The sequence below is a fragment of the Podarcis erhardii genome (genome assembly GCF_964252035.2).
Source record: "Podarcis erhardii genome assembly, chromosome: 5".
In the NCBI taxonomy this organism is placed as follows: domain Eukaryota; kingdom Metazoa; phylum Chordata; class Lepidosauria; order Squamata; family Lacertidae; genus Podarcis; species Podarcis erhardii.
The window spans coordinates 43693574-43710791 of NC_138509.1; the positions used below are offsets into that span (position 1 = coordinate 43693574).

A 17218-nucleotide genomic window follows, 5' to 3' on the forward strand; every position below is an offset into this window, starting at 1 on the left:
GACCTTTTTTTAAAAAAAAAAAAAGTCCAAAAACTAAATCCCCTCAGGGCATAATTCTCAGCGGTGAGCAGAGGGAAAAGTGGGTGGAACAACAGAGGCTGACCTTTGTACTAGGGCTAGGCGACATCTGGTTTTCAACATTGTGATATATCTCCAGCTGAACATCACTATATACTGATATATCACAATGTCTGAAATAAGGATGGAGCTATGTAGAGTCATTGGCTGGCTTCACAGTTTTTCCCACATTGTGATTTTTACATAGTACACACATACACATCATGATTCGGGATATATTGCCAGGTCAAAAACTATTAAAGCAATATCACAATGTGGATGTCAAACCAGTTTTGGACGATATACCACACAGCCCTACTTTCTACTGTAGGCTACATTCCAGTGATTCAAAAGCCAGAGGTTTCTGCACACACACTTCTCTATCCTCCATACAGGCAAGCATTAGTGCTCAAGGACACTTTATAGCTAGGTAAAAGCACTTGCGGGGGGTACCGAGAAGTGCTAATGAGGGGTGTGGCCTGGGAAGAGTCTGAAGGGCCACATTTGGTCTCTGGGTCTGAAGTTCTCTGTCTGCAGTGCAGAGCCATGCAGTCACATTTCTTCCTCTCCCACTATGTTCTGCATGTGGTTGAGTGAGCTCTTGCTTACTTGATCATTCAAGTACCCCAGTCACAGCTTTCTGCTTACACAGCTGTGTGCAACATGTGGCTACCAAGAGAGGCCAGGGGGACACGGTAGGGCTAAAGCACAGCTTTGCTCCTTCCTGTATATACCTACGCTCTGGAAGCAAGGAATGCATGTCTTCTCCTAACCCAGCTCCAGTCCTTGAAGGCAGAAGCTGGAAGGCAAACAATGCTCATTTCTGCACCAATATGAGGCTGGTGTGCAGTCGGGCCAAAGGAAACTTTGGCAGGGGCATGGGAAACGGCACTATACCAGATCAGACTGTTGGCTGATCTAGCTCAGTACTGTCTCCAGTAGCAACCAAGCAGCTCTCCAGTCTTTCCCAGCCCTAGAAATGCCAGGGATTGAACCAGAGGTTGAACCAGAGCCCTTTAGCAGTGCTCTGTCACAAAGCGATGGCCTTCCCCTGCTGGAGATTTCCTGTTGCCTCACAAACTATTGAAGCAATAGAATACCTCAAAAGTTGCAAACTTACCGTGAACACTGCTCGAAGATTATGTAATCTATCTATGTCTTTTGGAAGCCCAGAACTCGACCACCTCACCAGATAATTCTCACTGCGTAAATAAACATATCAGTTTATCAGCTACATCACAATTTTACAAGCAAAAGCTAAATATGTCACATTGTGACACATTAAAACCTGCATTTTAACAAGCATACAGAGATTCTACTCAGCCAATATTGCCTCTGTTAGACAACAGTGTTTTGTACATGTGTAACATACACAAACACACACATTTAAGCAGTAACAGGAACTAGGAATACATGGATTTGTTTCATTTTACATTCCATTTGGGCTGCAGAAGAAATGTGCTCTGGGAGAGTAAGGAGAATCCTGATGGATTCCCGCCCCCCTTACATTACAAAAAAGGGCATGTTATCTGAAAGCTGAAAGAATTTAAATGGGCTTCTGAAGTTCAAGGTTTAGATTTTCTGTATCAATTCACGGTGCCATTTTTCCAGATGCTTGTCAAAATGCGAGCACTAGGCCCACTTATACTTGTAAATGTGCTGTGTGCTTTACAGCCTTCATCTTTGCTATCCTCAACAGGCATTTGTGATGTTCATCACTATAATTCCACTTTAAAGGATTGAAGAGATAAACGCTGTACCCTCTCACTGAGAGGACTGCAATAGAGTGTTTTGTGCGGTTCAGAAGAGAGCAGGGTGTTGAATGTATATCATGGGCACTCAAATTCTTTACTATCACCTATATATCTTCAGGAAGATGCATTTCCCTGCCATTCACAAATAAAGTTTTTGGTTTTGTTTTTTTAAAGTAAAGAGTGTATATTCATATGACTAGTCCTGTGCCTTTGGGATTAGGCGGTCACTAAACTAAAATATAAGTTAACAAAGCAAACAAAACATTGCCGTACAGCACTGACCTGATAAACTTGGATTCTAAAGGATCATACAAAGACATAAGGACTTCAGCATCTTCTCCGATTTTGCAGACAACGTTTTTCAGGTTTACAAACAAGGCAAACGAAGGTGTCGCAGCAAATTTGGCTTGCCTACTAATGTCAAGATTCTGCTTTTGAGACTGAAACAGGAGAGAATTTTTAAAGAACTTACCAAGTACTCTATGATGACTAAGAAACAAACTGACCCACCACGATAAAAACATTTACATAAATCCAGCCCTGCAAATATTTGTGTATTTGGCTCCTGTTCTTAGCTCACTAATCTGCTCCCTCTCCACTCTCACTCCATGCATCTTTCATGTGTCATAGGCAGCATGCAACTAGGCTAGAAACTGGGGGGTAAGAGAAGGACGGACAATTACAGGGTTGGCAGAGCTGCCTTTCTTGGTCATTTACAAGCAAGACATCCATGCAGGCAAGTACCACATGCTGTGGTTGCTGCAAACCTTCTCTCTTCTCATTAGAAACAGTAGTCTCCCAGATCTAAAAGATTCAGAGAGGTAGGCAGCATAGCACTGATACAGAGGCAAGGGAAGGTTCAATTCACCAATTTTATCCTGCCCCAGGTGAGCAGACTAGTGACTAATTAAACCCTTGGAGGTTTTAAATCTATGATCTATGAATGCTAAAAGCTACGGTGCCAACTAAAAAACTGCTTATGTTCTTTCAGGACTGTAGCAAAGGCTATAGCCAGGAGAAATGTGCAATGTGTTTTTTGAAAACATCATCTTGAAAGCCATTCACAATCTAAATGTCATTGCTAGTCCTTAACACCATTTACACATTTCATAATGTATACTAGTATGCATTATGTTTTATTACTTTTTCTTCCAGCAGTCTTTCCTCCACTTGCTTGGAAGCTATTTCATGAGCTCTGAAAAGGCTGATGGTGCTGGTTTGCTCAGGGTCCAATATATTGCCATCTTCGTCCCTTACCACTAGGTCTAAATCAAGAATTCTGTATGAAAAGGAAAACAACAGCAAGTGAATCAACAGCATTTTCTTATTAATCTGAACTAGACACAATTAAGCAGTTTGGTGCTTTAAAATACTCTGGCTTTTTAGACAAAGCTACAGGAAGATTCATAAACCATTTACAGAAGCAGAAGGTGAATTCAAGGACTTTTCCAGATCTATGACATACGTCTATGATAAAGCTTAACTGAAGTTAGCTACCTCTGGTATACTAATAAATAATAATAATAAATTTATTTATACCCCGCCCTTCCCAGTTCAGAAAACCGGGCTCAGGGAGGCTAACAACAAATTTAAAACACTTAATTGATATTGACAACATGTGGTTAATTGATTACAAATCATATATTGGACTATAAATCTTGTATGATATAATTATGTTGGGAGGGTTGCAAATCATTTGTAGCCAGTCTTCAAATGTTTAAATAATCTATCCAGAGCCAACTTACCCAAATGTTTGTTACTGCAATTGGAATTTGAATCAATTAATTGGTGAAAAGTTAGTAAGCTTAAGCACAAAAGTTACAAAATCAGCAGTACATCTCCAGCTTCAAATACTGCAAACAGCCTTCACTTAACAATTTGAATGCAAAAAAAAGGTCTCAAGGTAATCTTCTTAGGTAATATTTTTTACAAACATTGGCTACAGAAAGCATATATTGAAAATGACATGGCTGTTTCTCTTAATTTGCGTTAGTAAGTCCCAATGAAGGAGCCCTCAAAAACAGTATGTTTCACACAAAACCTGATGTTAAAATTCGCTCTCATAACAAGTTTGGCAAAATACTTACAATGTCTAAAATTATATAACAGATCCAATTTCTGGCAAAACTTTTTTGTCCCAATTCCTATTTGCTGCAAAAAAATATTGACTGGTGTGTTAGTTTTTGCTGCCTTGGAGCAAATTTGCTAGCCAAATCTCAGCCCTTTGGTAAACAGAGGCTAGATTGTACTCTAGCAATTTATTTGGACAGTAAGTAACGTGAAACATACATCTCTAATACGGAGGACTGGAAGCTTTCTTCTAAAAAAGTAAGAGTGAGAACAGACATGAAATTTTCAATAGGTTGCAAGTGGTCTGAACACAGATTTGTTCCATTCCAAGACATTTCTTTTCAGAGCACCGAGTGTTCAAACCAATCCCATCATATCAAAAACATTACATCTGTCTTCACCTTAAAGTTCAGATTCTCTCAGTTCTAAGATTAAAAGAACTTCCAAGGGTGAAGACCAGCATAACATTTATACCTTAGTAGGGCTGAGTTGGAAATGAACTCATTGTGTTTAATCTCAGCACACATTTCCTCTCAAGTTCTGAAAATACCAACTTTTCACATTTGCAAGAGAAGCCAGTTATAGATAGGGGACTGCAAATCTTTTTATATCATGCCTGCCTTTACCTTCAGCTCCTTACATTTTTACAGTGAAGGAAGAATATGTAATGGCTAATTAATAACACAGTCCTAATCTGAAGAGTTGGAAGGGACTAATAAGGAATTCAGGTGCTGAGTTATGACCACTACATAGCCAAAATGGGGTTATGGAGAAACGAAAAGTCAGCTTGGGGAAACCCTAAGGTTTACAGAAGCTGAAAAAAATATAGGGGGGGGGGGCTAAGAAGCCAACCCCCCCCAAATTATCTAATTAAGACTGCACATGATCAGTGGTCACAGAATGCCATGTCTGTCTGTCAGGGGCAGAAAGCCCAAGGCAAGGCAAAATGAAATGGATCATCCTGGTGGGGGAAGCATGACTGGTAGACTAGAACATTGAACAGGAGTACTCCGCAATGCAATGGTTTATTGCAGGTTTATACAAGTTATATGCATATGACTTCTACGTACAAAAAGAGAAAAGAAAAGCCTGTGCATTTCAGACAACATCACAAACCTGTTTCCGTAGTCAATTTTGGCAGTGACTTTCTTTTTAAGTTCCTTGAGCTCATCCTGGGGTAGGGTTCCAGAGAGTATTTGTGACCTCCATTCAATAAGATCATATATCATGTGCCTTACATTATGGAACATTTCTCTGTTATCTTGCTGTAATAGAGGAAAACAGTATGCATTTAGTTCTGTTATTGGTCTTCTTCATAATGAAGTATAACAGCCAGAGTGGTACAGCAGGAAAAGTGCTGGGAGTTGGATTTAAAAAATAATAATAAACAAGTATCAATTCAATATTCTGTTTTTATCCTCAGGGTGCGAGTGCTATTGGACCTGCCTCTCAGCCTCCTACAGCCTTGCAATGTGGATTTGCTGTCTGCCTTGCAAGGCATTTGGAACTTTCTCTGCCTAGCCTCCAAGCTCAGAAAAGGTGATGGGAATCCGCAAGAGCTTACCAGACTGAGGAAAGACCATGAGGCTGAAGAAGAGTATCTGCACCTGAACTCTGCACCATAAGCTGCCAGGTTCCCATAGCAGCATGAAGGCAGCATGCAGGCATATTCCTCAGATATAATTTGGGAAGGGACTTGCCCACTTTGGGGAGGGGGTTTAAGTTTTATGCATTTCTGCTTACCACAGACTCCCCCCCCAATACCCCTGGACCTCCCTTTCATTCGTGGGTGGCCCAGTTTAGAACACAAAGTTGGCAGCACTCAGCTCTTGAATTCAGCATTAGCAGGAGCAAGTGTAGTCAGAGGCTGGAATTTATAACTACTGTAGGTCTGTTTGTTTCTTCAGAATAGTCAAAGTAGTTTTTAAAACACAACTCGGAGAAACCAGACCGATGCAAAAGTGAATTTTTTCGGTTCCTTACATTTGGGTTTTCATTTGGAATACCACAAGGAAATACTCAGGAACAATATTATATATACTCACAAACATGTTAAATGCATGCAGGTGTGCACAGCCAGATGCATGTGTGAATCAGCAACAGAATGAAAATTATAAGCATTTTGGCAACCCAAATTTCTAGAAGGAATGGGGGAAGAAAGAGAATGGCCTTTTTGGCAAGAGGGGGGGGGAATGGAAAATGAAAACTTATGAAGAGGTGAAAGAATTTGTTTATGATTGGTTGCATTACTATCAGATTAGTGAAATGTTTAAAAAAGATTGTAAAATGTGTGGATATGAAGGAAAAGAATCACAATTTCAAATAGAGGTACTGAATAATGAGTATAAAAATTTGTCTAAAATGTATAAAATGTTGCTGGAATGGCATACAAAAGATGAAGAGGTAAAATCGGTAATGATACATTGGGCCAGAGACTTCGGTTATAATATACAATATGATGACTGGATGAAATTATGGAATGAAAGGTTAAAATTTACAGCGTGTACCCCATTGAAGGAAAATGTAATGAAAATGGTATATAGATGGTACATAACGCCAGTTAAATTGGCTAAAATATATAAAACATGTAATAAGTGTTGGAAATGTAAAGAAAAAGAAGGGACTTTCTATCATATGTGGTGGGAGTGCAAAAGGGTGAAAGGTTTCTGGGAAATGATATATAATGAATTGAAAAAGATGTTGAGATATACATTTGTTAAAAAACCAGAGGCCTTCCTACTAGGATTGGTAGGTAATGAAATTAATAGAAAAGACTGTAAACTTTTCCAATGTGCAGTAACAGCAGCAAGAATACTTCTGGCGCAAAGATGGAAGCAGGAAGAAATTCCAACAGTGGAAGAATGGAGAATGAAACTGACTGAGTACGCAGAATTGGATAAACTGACTGGGAAGATTCGATATCAGAAAGACCAAAAGTTTATTGAGGACTGGGGGAGATTTACAGAATATCTGAAAAGCATATGTGATGTACAGACAATGCTTGTTGGTTTTGAAGAGTCTCTGTGAAAAATTAAGAAATATTGTAAAAAAGAAAGTAGGAGAAAAGAAGAGGAATGGTTAAAGGCAATAATAAGTTCGGAAATGCGTTAACAATAGAAATTTTAACGAAAGATTGGCAAAGAAATTGAGGGAAGTCAAAAATTGATGAATGTGTGATTAAATATGAGCTGATTGTATAAAAATGTTTGGAAAATGAATAAAAATTATTATAAAAAAAGAGAGAATGGCCTTTTTGTTCATATAGAGACATATGAGGTTAACATAAACCATATATCAAACCTACTGATCCATCTACCCTAGAACAGTTGACTCCAACTCACAATCGCTCTCCACTCCACTTGAGACAGCTGCTCAAGTTTCTTTTTAAACACAATATGATGAGAATGGAACCTGGGAGCTTTGACAGGCAAAGTCTGCATATAAAAGGAGTGCCAATCTGGCCAGTGAGCCCAATTTGATCCATAGGCCAGAGGTTCCCCACTGCTGGTATATACCCTTGAGCTACTGGCACCATGGCCCTTGGAATATTTTTAACTGGTGTATGTAGCTTGGCTGATTTTGTGAACTGAGCTACAGGCCTTTTCAAGGACCAATGGTACAGGACCCTCAAAAATGAATTATCTTAGGAAACCTTCTATACTTACAATATAGAGCTGCCGCCATATTGTAGACCATTCCCGTAGCGTGGTGGTAACCTCCTGAATGAGTGGTAGTTCGCTGGGTATAACAGTTTCATGTTGTCTAAGAAGCAAGCCAACATAGAATGTCATTCACATGGAAGAAGAAAAAAGGAGGGGAAATGTAATTGCATTCTAATTACATCAGCTGTTAGATACCAACGCTGAATTGTGCTGTTCTACACAACCTACCCAATTCTTTTTGGTTTAAAAACTCATAATCACAACTTTTTTAAAAAAATCATTTCCAACATTATAAAATGGGTACACGCTTGAGAGAGTAAGCATTTGGTATTCATAAGCACACACACACAAAAACCAGCCAACTGCACATCACCTGTCATTACAAGGGATTCTGTTCAAACCCAAACACTGCTAGTTTCAAGGACAAGAAAAGCTATTTTGCGAGTCCTCAGTGTTTGTGCCTCTAAATTACTACATTTAAATAACGCATCATCTGAGTACTATACAACTACCATACTACACAGTATGTCTAAAGTATGGTGCTTACTGAAGGAGCTATGCAATCAGTCAGGAAGGTGTCATTATGCAGTAATCAAATGATTAGCGCTTTCATAATTTACATATTTAAAAAGGCATAAAAATAAACCAGGCACAGAAGAATAGTTATTTTACATTCAGGCTTGTACCTGGCAAAGCTATATATATATATATATATATATATATATATATATATATATATATATATATGCAGGTTTTGGTGTCCTCGGGTGTCTTCCCGTGTAAAAGTTGGGGTGTCTAGGCGACGTTTCGACGAGGTCTCACTCGTCATCTTCAGGCTGGTGCTTTCGGCTTCTTGTTACTGGAACAGAGCAGGATCTCAGTGTTTGAGTTCCTATAAATACTGTAGAGGGGGTGTGGTGTATAGCCTCCAATGTTCTGGGCAGAGAGGAAGTTCCCAGGCTAGTGTGCCTTTTCTTCTTTTGTTCCTTAATTACTTGAGAGATATCTTGAGTGATTTCTTGAGTGATATCCTGAGTACCACTTAGGTGGGTCATTAGGTGTGGATTAGTTGTTAAAGTCTTTGTGTCTTGACCTCTTGAACTTTGTGAAGAGTTTTCCTGAGAAGATGGCTGTACTGTACTTAGTTGTGCTCTGGCTTGGCTTCGTGTATAGGGGCGAGCTGTGGTTTTGTGGCTTGTGTCAGCCAGATCTGTGTAGGGATTGCAGGGGGGTGCAGCATCCGGAGGTGCCACCATGGATTGGCTACTGGATGGTGTCTGTAATTCATCTGTGGAGAGGGTCTGGGTTTGGGTCTGGTGTGGTTGATTGGTGTTGGCGTTCTGTGTGCCTCTGGATCTGGTGTCAGTTTTTGTGGGGAGGGCTAATTTCCAGATGTCTGGCAAGCGGGATGTGTCGTCACATGTCTGGCAAGCGGGATGTGTCGACACAAGCGGGATGTGTCGCCCCTATACACGAAGCCAAGCCAGAGCACAACTAAGTACAGTACAGCCATCTTCTCAGGAAAACTCTTCACAAAGTTCAAGAGGTCAAGACACAAAGACTTTAACAACTAATCCACACCTAATGACCCACCTAAGTGGTACTCAGGATATCACTCAAGAAATCACTCAAGATATCTCTCAAGTAATTAAGGAACAAAAGAAGAAAAGGCACACTAGCCTGGGAACTTCCTCTCTGCCCAGAACATTGGAGGCTATACACCACACCCCCTCTACAGTATTTATAGGAACTCAAACACTGAGATCCTGCTCTGTTCCAGTAACAAGAAGCCGAAAGCACCAGCCTGAAGATGACGAGTGAGACCTCGTCGAAACGTCGCCTAGACACCCCAACTTTTACACGGGAAGACACCCGAGGACACCAAAACCTGCATTCCTGTACCCGTGAAAATCTACGAAAGCATATATATATATATATATATATATATTGTAGATCTTATACTTTTTGCTTGATGGTTTTTTTTAACCCTTGCCAGCTAATGGAATTTCTGTGGACCCCAAGGGCTGTTTAAATCATCTGTAAAACTTATCTTAGGCAAACCTAAACCACTTCCTACTCCATACAGCCCTCAAGAATTATGGAGTGAGCTGTCCTACAGTATTTTATCACAGCTCCTTTCCTTTTTATTTTTTATTTTAATTTATATTTAACTTACTTAGCCAGGAGTCCTCCAGATTCCCACCAGCCCCAGACAGCATGGTCAATGGTCAGGGATGACCAGAGGTGGGAATCCAGCCCAAGGGCAACACATTAGCTACCTCTGTACTAAAGTATTGGGATCTGGTGTATTCCTACTGAAATCATGGTATCAGAGCAAGAAGGGACCCCATGGAAACTACTAAACATCTAAACTAGCTGAGGTCCAGCAACTTCTCAAAATCAGATGCATAAAGTAACTTTAAATTTATCAAATAGGCAAAATGCTACTTTTGTGCTTATACTACCGCAGAAGCACTGAATCATATTTGTGTGTGCGTTATTTTAATCTTGTACATTCCAGTGCAAATGCACACACATGCACACTACAGAGCAACACGGGGGTCCACTGGAACCAAAGAGTAAATCTTACCTGAGCGGTTTAATTCCACTCCATGTTAACACAGGCATTATTATTCTCATAATGCTAACCTTCAACCCTGATTTCAGCCTTTATTAGGATAGACTGGGATAGACTGTACCACCTCAATTATCTACCATGTGCCCCATTTTTCACCTATATGATTTTATGTATCTGCTTTATTGTTGTTTTTTCTCTTCTGTTACGAGCTCCCTGATTTACGTATAGAGTTTCCTGTTCTATAGTTCTGTGTTCCTTTCAGAACAACTGGATTGGAGTATAAAGTTTTAAATCAAAGACACAGTATATACCATATGCCATCTCAGTCAGAAGTAGATGCCAGCTGCTTTGACAGACACATGTGTCCAGAATCTTGGGATGGCAGCACAAGCAACAGCTTTTAGCCTCTCCTGCAGTCGCCTGGATTTATCTCCAATCTACGTTTTCCTGTCACAATCCCAAGTATTCTCTCTCTGTTAAACTATCACGTCTCACCAACACTTCCTGTGACTATCAGGACAAGGTCCATGTGCTTGGCTGGTCTTTTCAGTCAGCACCTTAAGAGGAAGTCCACTGTGTTACAGTCTACAAGCCCATGGAACCCTGCTATTTCACACAGAACTGGCAGAAAAAGTCACAAGCAAATAACAGCTGAAGCTAGAAAAATATTGCTTTGAAAACACTCTTCTCTCTTTTTTTTAAATAATATTTATTATCATTTCAAAAAATACTCAAAAACAGAGAAAATAAAAAAGAAAAAAAAGAAAAAAGAAAAAAGAAAAAGGCAAAAAAGAAAAAACATTCAACACTTAGAATCCTAATTTTCAATAACTTTCTTCCGCGACTTCTCCCCGCCTCCCCTTCTTGTATTCCATGTCCAAATAATTATTCAACAAGTTCTTATCTCTAATTTTTAACACTTATTTGTTGTAATATTTAATTCAATTTATATATCGAAATTTTAACTTATATACAATAATCATTATGCTTAAAAACTTTTGCTAAGGTCGACCCAATTTCCCTTACACAAATTCCCCTATGTAAAAATAAAAAAAAGAAAAAACAAATATGGTAAAAAGCATCAAAATATATTTATACACCCTTCGGATTCCCAAATCCCTCCCTCCCTTTCCCGGTTTCAATCCCTAAACCATTGTCCATTAGTCCATCTTGTATCAGCCTGGATTCCTCACATCAGAGGCTCTTAATTCCCTCTCAGCTCCTGTCTGCCGGTTTTTTTGATAGTCCTTTACATTAACCCTCAGATCTCGGAAGGGCTCTGTCCCAAAAATGTCCATGTTTCTTCCAGCCGGGCCTCCATATTTAAAGGTGGAGCTCAAAGCTTGTTTCTTAATCCTTTTAGGTCCTAGTGTCCCAAAATCTTCAGATCTCCACAGAGGGCGATCTTTCCATTCCTCCTTCTTCAGTTCAAAACAACTTTTCATCATCCAAACCTTTTTTTCTTTTATATCCATGTTGACAGGCCTCCGGCTTTCCTTTGCCTCCTGCACCATTTCAGCCCCTCCTTCCTGCTGCTCATTTTCAACAAGTATCTCTTTCTCCACTTCCTCAAGTTTCTCAAGTTTCTTTTGTTGTTCAGCTGCCTGGACTGTAGACAAAACATAACTTTGCTCTGCCAATTTTCTCACGAGAAAAGCAACCTCATCCAAGTCAGCTAGTATCTTCCGGCCAATTTCCATTCTTGTAGTGTCCCTGAACCCCCTCTAGAGGGATTCTGGTTATTAAGTATTCCTTCACATTTCCAGCCCAACAGTCCAGTTGGATTGTTTCAATTTCTTCTTTATTTTCAACAATTTATCGCTGTATTGTAACAAATGTAGCCAGCAAAAACATCAAAAACAAATTTCTCTATTTTCTCCCACTTTGACAGCTAGTTTGACAGCTGTCAAAGTCTTCTACGTCTCCTCCACAGGCTCCTCTCTTGCGGATCGCTCCCGGGTTTCGGGGGGAGGAACTTTAGCTCTCAGAGTTGATTCTAATCCTCCAGCACAATTACTTATACAGTCAATCCGTGTAATTAATAATTTAATCCAATGAAAATGAAATAGTCTTTCGACCTTAATTGTTTAGTCCTTGCTTCAGATTGTTTACAAGGCAGGGGAAACGGACTTCCTTTTTACATTTCCCCACTCGTACCGAATCCAAAAAAAATTTTAGCCAATATCCAGGTTTCCAAATTACTCACGGGTTGTTCGGTTTTAGTCCAGATTTTCAAAAGAAGAAGTCAGCGCTCTCGGTCGAATGGCTTGCGGCTTCGCTCGACAGGGGAAGCAGAAGACTCACAGCACTACGCCACTCCCCACCCCCCGCTCCACAGCCTTTAAAAAGGCTCCTTCGCGGGTCGGGGGGGCGCAAACGGTGCCCGCCGAGTCACCAGGTCCACGGGCTTCCGCGCCCGTGGTTTTTGAGGGTCCCCGCGTCGCCGGCGCGGCAGGACCCGACCCCTGTGGAACAGATTCCCTCCGGAGCTCGGAGGGAATCCGCCATTCGGCTATGGCGCCAACCCGGAAGTATGAAAACACTCTTCTCACATCAATGAGACTTTCCTTGCAAACATAAAAAATGTCATAAATCCGCTCAAACATTGAGTTTGGGTTTCAAGAGAGTTACTGGGTAAACTGGCCGTTATCTTTTTTTCTTTCAATTTTTTAAACTGATTTTCCAAAAATTTTTAGACAAACAAACAAACAAACAAACATATATCTTAACTGTACTTAATCCGATCTTAATAACACTCTTAAGTGACTTCCTCGAATACCTCTTGCTGAGTTTTAGTGTATATCATTGTAACAGTTTTCCAAAACCAATTTTCTCATAAAATTAACTTAATCACTTAACATCTTTCTTTCTTTCCATTTTATCTTTAAACATATTATTCTCTAACATTACATATTTAAATCCTAAGCCTATCTGGTATTTGCAAGTTTTTCCAATTAAATTTTCTTAACATATTTAACTAAATAGTCTTTGAATTTCATCCATTTCTCTTGGTACTCCTCCTCCTTCTGGTCGCGGACTCTTCCAGTCAGGTCGAATAGCTCCGAAAAGTCCATCATCTTCATCTGCCATTCCTCCACTGTTGGGACTTCTTGTGTTTTCCAATTCTTAGCTAACAAAATTCTAGCTGCAGTTGTGGCATACAAAAACAATCTAATATCTTTCTTGGGCAATTCCAAACCTGTTATTCCAAGAAGAAAGGCCTCTGGTTTCTTAATAAATGTATATTTCAACATTTTTTTCATTTCATTATAAATCTTCTCCCAGAAGTCTTTCACCTTGGGGCAGGTCCACCACATATGATAAAAGGTACCTTCTTTACATTTCCAGCATAAATTATCACTATTATGATATATCTTTGACAATTTTAGAGGGGTTAAGTACCTATACATCATTTTCATAATATTTTCCTTTCCTCCACAATCTCTCCCAATCTTCAAACATCTGGCCGTTATCATTCATGTTTTCATTCAACTAGTTATCTCAAAACCACTGCTACCGTACTGATTCACATAAACCCTAGACCACAAAGAAGTGTGATTGTCCATTCTCTACTTGTTCCTTTGCCCCCACCCTAATCTTTGAAAGAATAAATCTTAGACTTAATTTCCTGTGCATCGTCATTTATTTATCTAATGTGCAAAGAAGCCATTATGAAAATATTTTCATCTGTTAATTTTGTAACTTACCCTTTTCCTTCAACTATTGCTTCCTTAAGTTGTATATAGGAGGAGGGAAATATGCCCTTAAACAAGAAAAATAAATGTATTATTGCTGGGGGAGGGGGTTCTGAATGACCAATAAAGTTCAGAATTACATTTCATTAAATATTACATAATTATACATCCCTGAAAGATGATTTATAATTATAAGAACAAGCCTGGGCAAGCCAGGGGGAGGAGGAATTCAGAAGTATTTGCTTTCACTTTATACTAACTAGACGAGGTTAGCATTGTACGTGAACCCAACTAACTGGTTTAATCATAATCATAGCTACTTGAAACAAACCTGTTTTAAATCATGGGGCATTTCAATTAACAACAGCTCGAGGTTAGGACAGAATGCTGAACCGTCGTTAACTGAAATCTAAACCAAAAGCTTCTGATATTCTCATTGGAGGACCATTATTAGAAGAGCAGAGAGGAAGTAGGATGGTACATATATTGATCAGTGGTGGACCTTAGGGTCTCAAATTTCCGCACAGGCCTGTGTGATGCCAAAATTCAATGCCTGCAACCCCACTGCTCATGCGCCATTCTAAATACAGTGGTACCTCAGTTTACGAACTTAATCCATTCCAGAAGTCCGTTCTTAAACCAAAACTGTTCTAAAACCGAGGCGCGCTTTCCCTAATGAGGCCTCCCGCCGCCGGTGCCCTTCCAATGTTCGGATTCCGTTCTTAAAAAGGTAAAGGTAAAGGTACCCCTGGCCGTACGGGCCAGTCGTGTCCGACTCTAGGGTTGTGCGCCCATCTCACTTAAGAGGCCGGGGGCCAGCGCTGTCCGGAGACACTTCCAGGTCACGTGGCCAGCGTGACAAAGCTGCTCTGGCGAGCTGGCACCAGCGCAGCACACGGAAACACCGTTTACCTTCCCGCTATAAAGCGGTACCTATTTATCTACTTGCACATAGGGGTGCTTTCGAACTGCTAGGTGGGCAGGAGCTGGGACCGAAAGATGGGAGCTCACCCCGCCGCGGGGATTCGAACCGCCGACCATGCGATCGGCAAGCCCTAGGCGCTGAGGTTTTACCCACAGTGCCACCCGCGTCCCCATTCTTAGACCAAGGTAAAGTTCTCAAACCAAGACACTATTTTCGGTTTTGTGGAGTTTGTGAACCAAATCGTTCTTAAGCCGGACTGTTCTTAAATGGAGGTACCACTGTAATAGAAGTAAAATGAATTACAGTGGAACCTCGGGTTGCGGACATAATCCGTGACGGAGGCACATCCGCAACCTGCAGCGTTTGCATCCTGAAGCGCTGCATCTGCGCAGGTGCCGGTGTGATTTGGCACAGACCTCCAGAACGAATTAAGTTCTTAACCCGAGGTACCACTGTAGCGCCTAGGTCAGCCAACAAGGTGAGTTCAGCTGACAGGATTCCTATAAAGTGCCCACTTACATTTGAAAGAGAAGCTACTGAAACTCAATTTTAATATTAATTAAAATTAAAATTCACAACCAGCAAGTTATAAACTATTCCTCTTACCAACCTACAGTGGTACCTCGGGTTAAAAACTTAATTCGTTCTGGAGGTCCGTTCCTAACCTGAAGCACCACTTTAACTAATGGGGCCTCCCACTGCTGCCGCCATGCTGCCACCACGCGATTTTTGTTCTCATCCTGAAGCAAAGTTCTTAACCCAAGGTACTATTTCTGGGTTAGCGGAGTCTGTAACCCGAAGCATCTGTAACCTGAAGTGTCTGTAACCCAAGGAACCACTGTATTTCTATAAACAAAATATGTAAGTATGTGTGAAGGCTAACCACCACCCATTTTTGTAGTGAAAGACAGAAAATATCACAAAGCTACTTACTGTTTTTCAAAAAGCAAATTCTATTTCGGAGCAACCCTTATTTTAACAGCATTATCCACAAACTTTTTTCTAATTTACCTTTCAGTAAAAAGTTTCGAAAGGAAATAGAATATCTTAAGTAGTTACTATGAAAAACCTAAACCATCAGACACAAAAAAAGAATTTGCTACTATGGAAACGAAATACTTACTTTTTTGGATTTTTTCCTTAAAGTATAACCTCTGTACCAACCTAGAAGAAAAGATTTCTTAATAAACTTTTATAAACTAATTGGTAGACAACATACACCCACAATCCACACACATCTTGATGTCAAGTACAGATATATTACAATTCATTGTAATACATTGTATACAATTTGTATACAATTCATTGTATATATGACAATTCATAAATGGCATCCATCCCACATAATCAATCCTTCAAAAGTGGTATACAACCGTAATAGCCACCCATGGTGCAATTAGCATGTCAGTTTTTCAATCCACAAATGGCATCTTCCTCTTTTATAACTGTGAATTTGAATGCTTGGTCCCAAGTAGTTTAGTGGTTCAAATGCCAGTAACAGCACTCTGAACTTGACTCAGAAGTGAATAAACAGCCAGTGCAGCTGGTGCAGAACTGGAGTAAAATGGTACAAAGGCTTTGACCCAACAAACATCCAGGCTGCTGCATACTGCACTAGCTGACACATCCAAAACAGACTTCAAAGGAAGCCACACAAAAAGCACATTACTATAATAATATAATATAGTATAATTTGTTATTTATACCCCACCCACCTGGCTGGGTTTCCCCAGCCACTCTGGGCGGCTCCCAATAGAATATTAAAAACACAAGAAAAACCTCAAACATTAATAACTTTCCTAAACAGGGCTGCCTTCAGATGTTTTCTAAAAGTCAGGTAGTTTAACCTGGTATAACCACAGGATAACCAGAATACTGTATACAGTCCTACATATGGCCGCATCATATATTTATATAAGTGGCATTGCAATATCCACCATCTACCAGAAGTGTAAAAGAATGCTTTTCACCTGACCATATTTGGATTCTGTATGTATGGTCAGTCCAGTGGTCTGATTAATAGCACTAAAAACAGCTTGAAACATCCAGTCGTTAGTGTTTGTGCATTTAAAAATGCCTTTTATCTGCCTTGATCCTTCTGATGGTGATTGGTGGCCAATCCCAGTGAACAGAGCATGGATTTGCCATGTTGCTGCATGCAAGATTCTAACATGCACCTGGTGTAGACATTTCTGAAGGCAGCTTAAATATTTGCTGCTTATGGAAGTGATCTGTTTGTGTGAGTAGTGCAATGTGTGTGGCAGATATGCACAGATGTTCATGTTTCCAGTCCTGTGATTTAGAAAAACCAATAAACCACCACCATTAGCCATTTTGTGTGCTTAATCTAGCTGCTGCTGCTGCTGCTGCTGCTGCTACTACTACTACTACTATTTCTACATAAATCTGTATGCTACCCTAGACCTGTAGATCTCAGGGCAGTTCACAACATAAAATTACAATTTTTTTTAAAAAAA

General features: G+C 40.1%; 1 protein-coding gene across 4 annotated transcripts in view; it reads right to left on the reverse strand.

Annotated features, from left to right (window-relative positions):
• DOCK1 (dedicator of cytokinesis 1) overlaps positions 1–17218 on the reverse strand; it is a 376896-nt gene that overhangs the window by 297574 nt on the left and 62104 nt on the right. For all 4 annotated transcript variants that reach the window (XM_081863133.1, XM_081863131.1, XM_081863134.1 and 1 more), the window contains exons 3-9: positions 15865–15905; positions 13829–13884; positions 7547–7643; positions 4998–5146; positions 2955–3090; positions 2094–2251; positions 1178–1259 (exon numbers count right to left, since the gene is read on the reverse strand). In XM_081863133.1, the coding sequence (XP_081719259.1) occupies positions 1178–1259; positions 2094–2251; positions 2955–3090; positions 4998–5146; positions 7547–7643; positions 13829–13884; positions 15865–15905 (719 nt within the window). The remainder of the gene's footprint in view (positions 1–1177; positions 1260–2093; positions 2252–2954; positions 3091–4997; positions 5147–7546; positions 7644–13828; positions 13885–15864; positions 15906–17218) is intronic.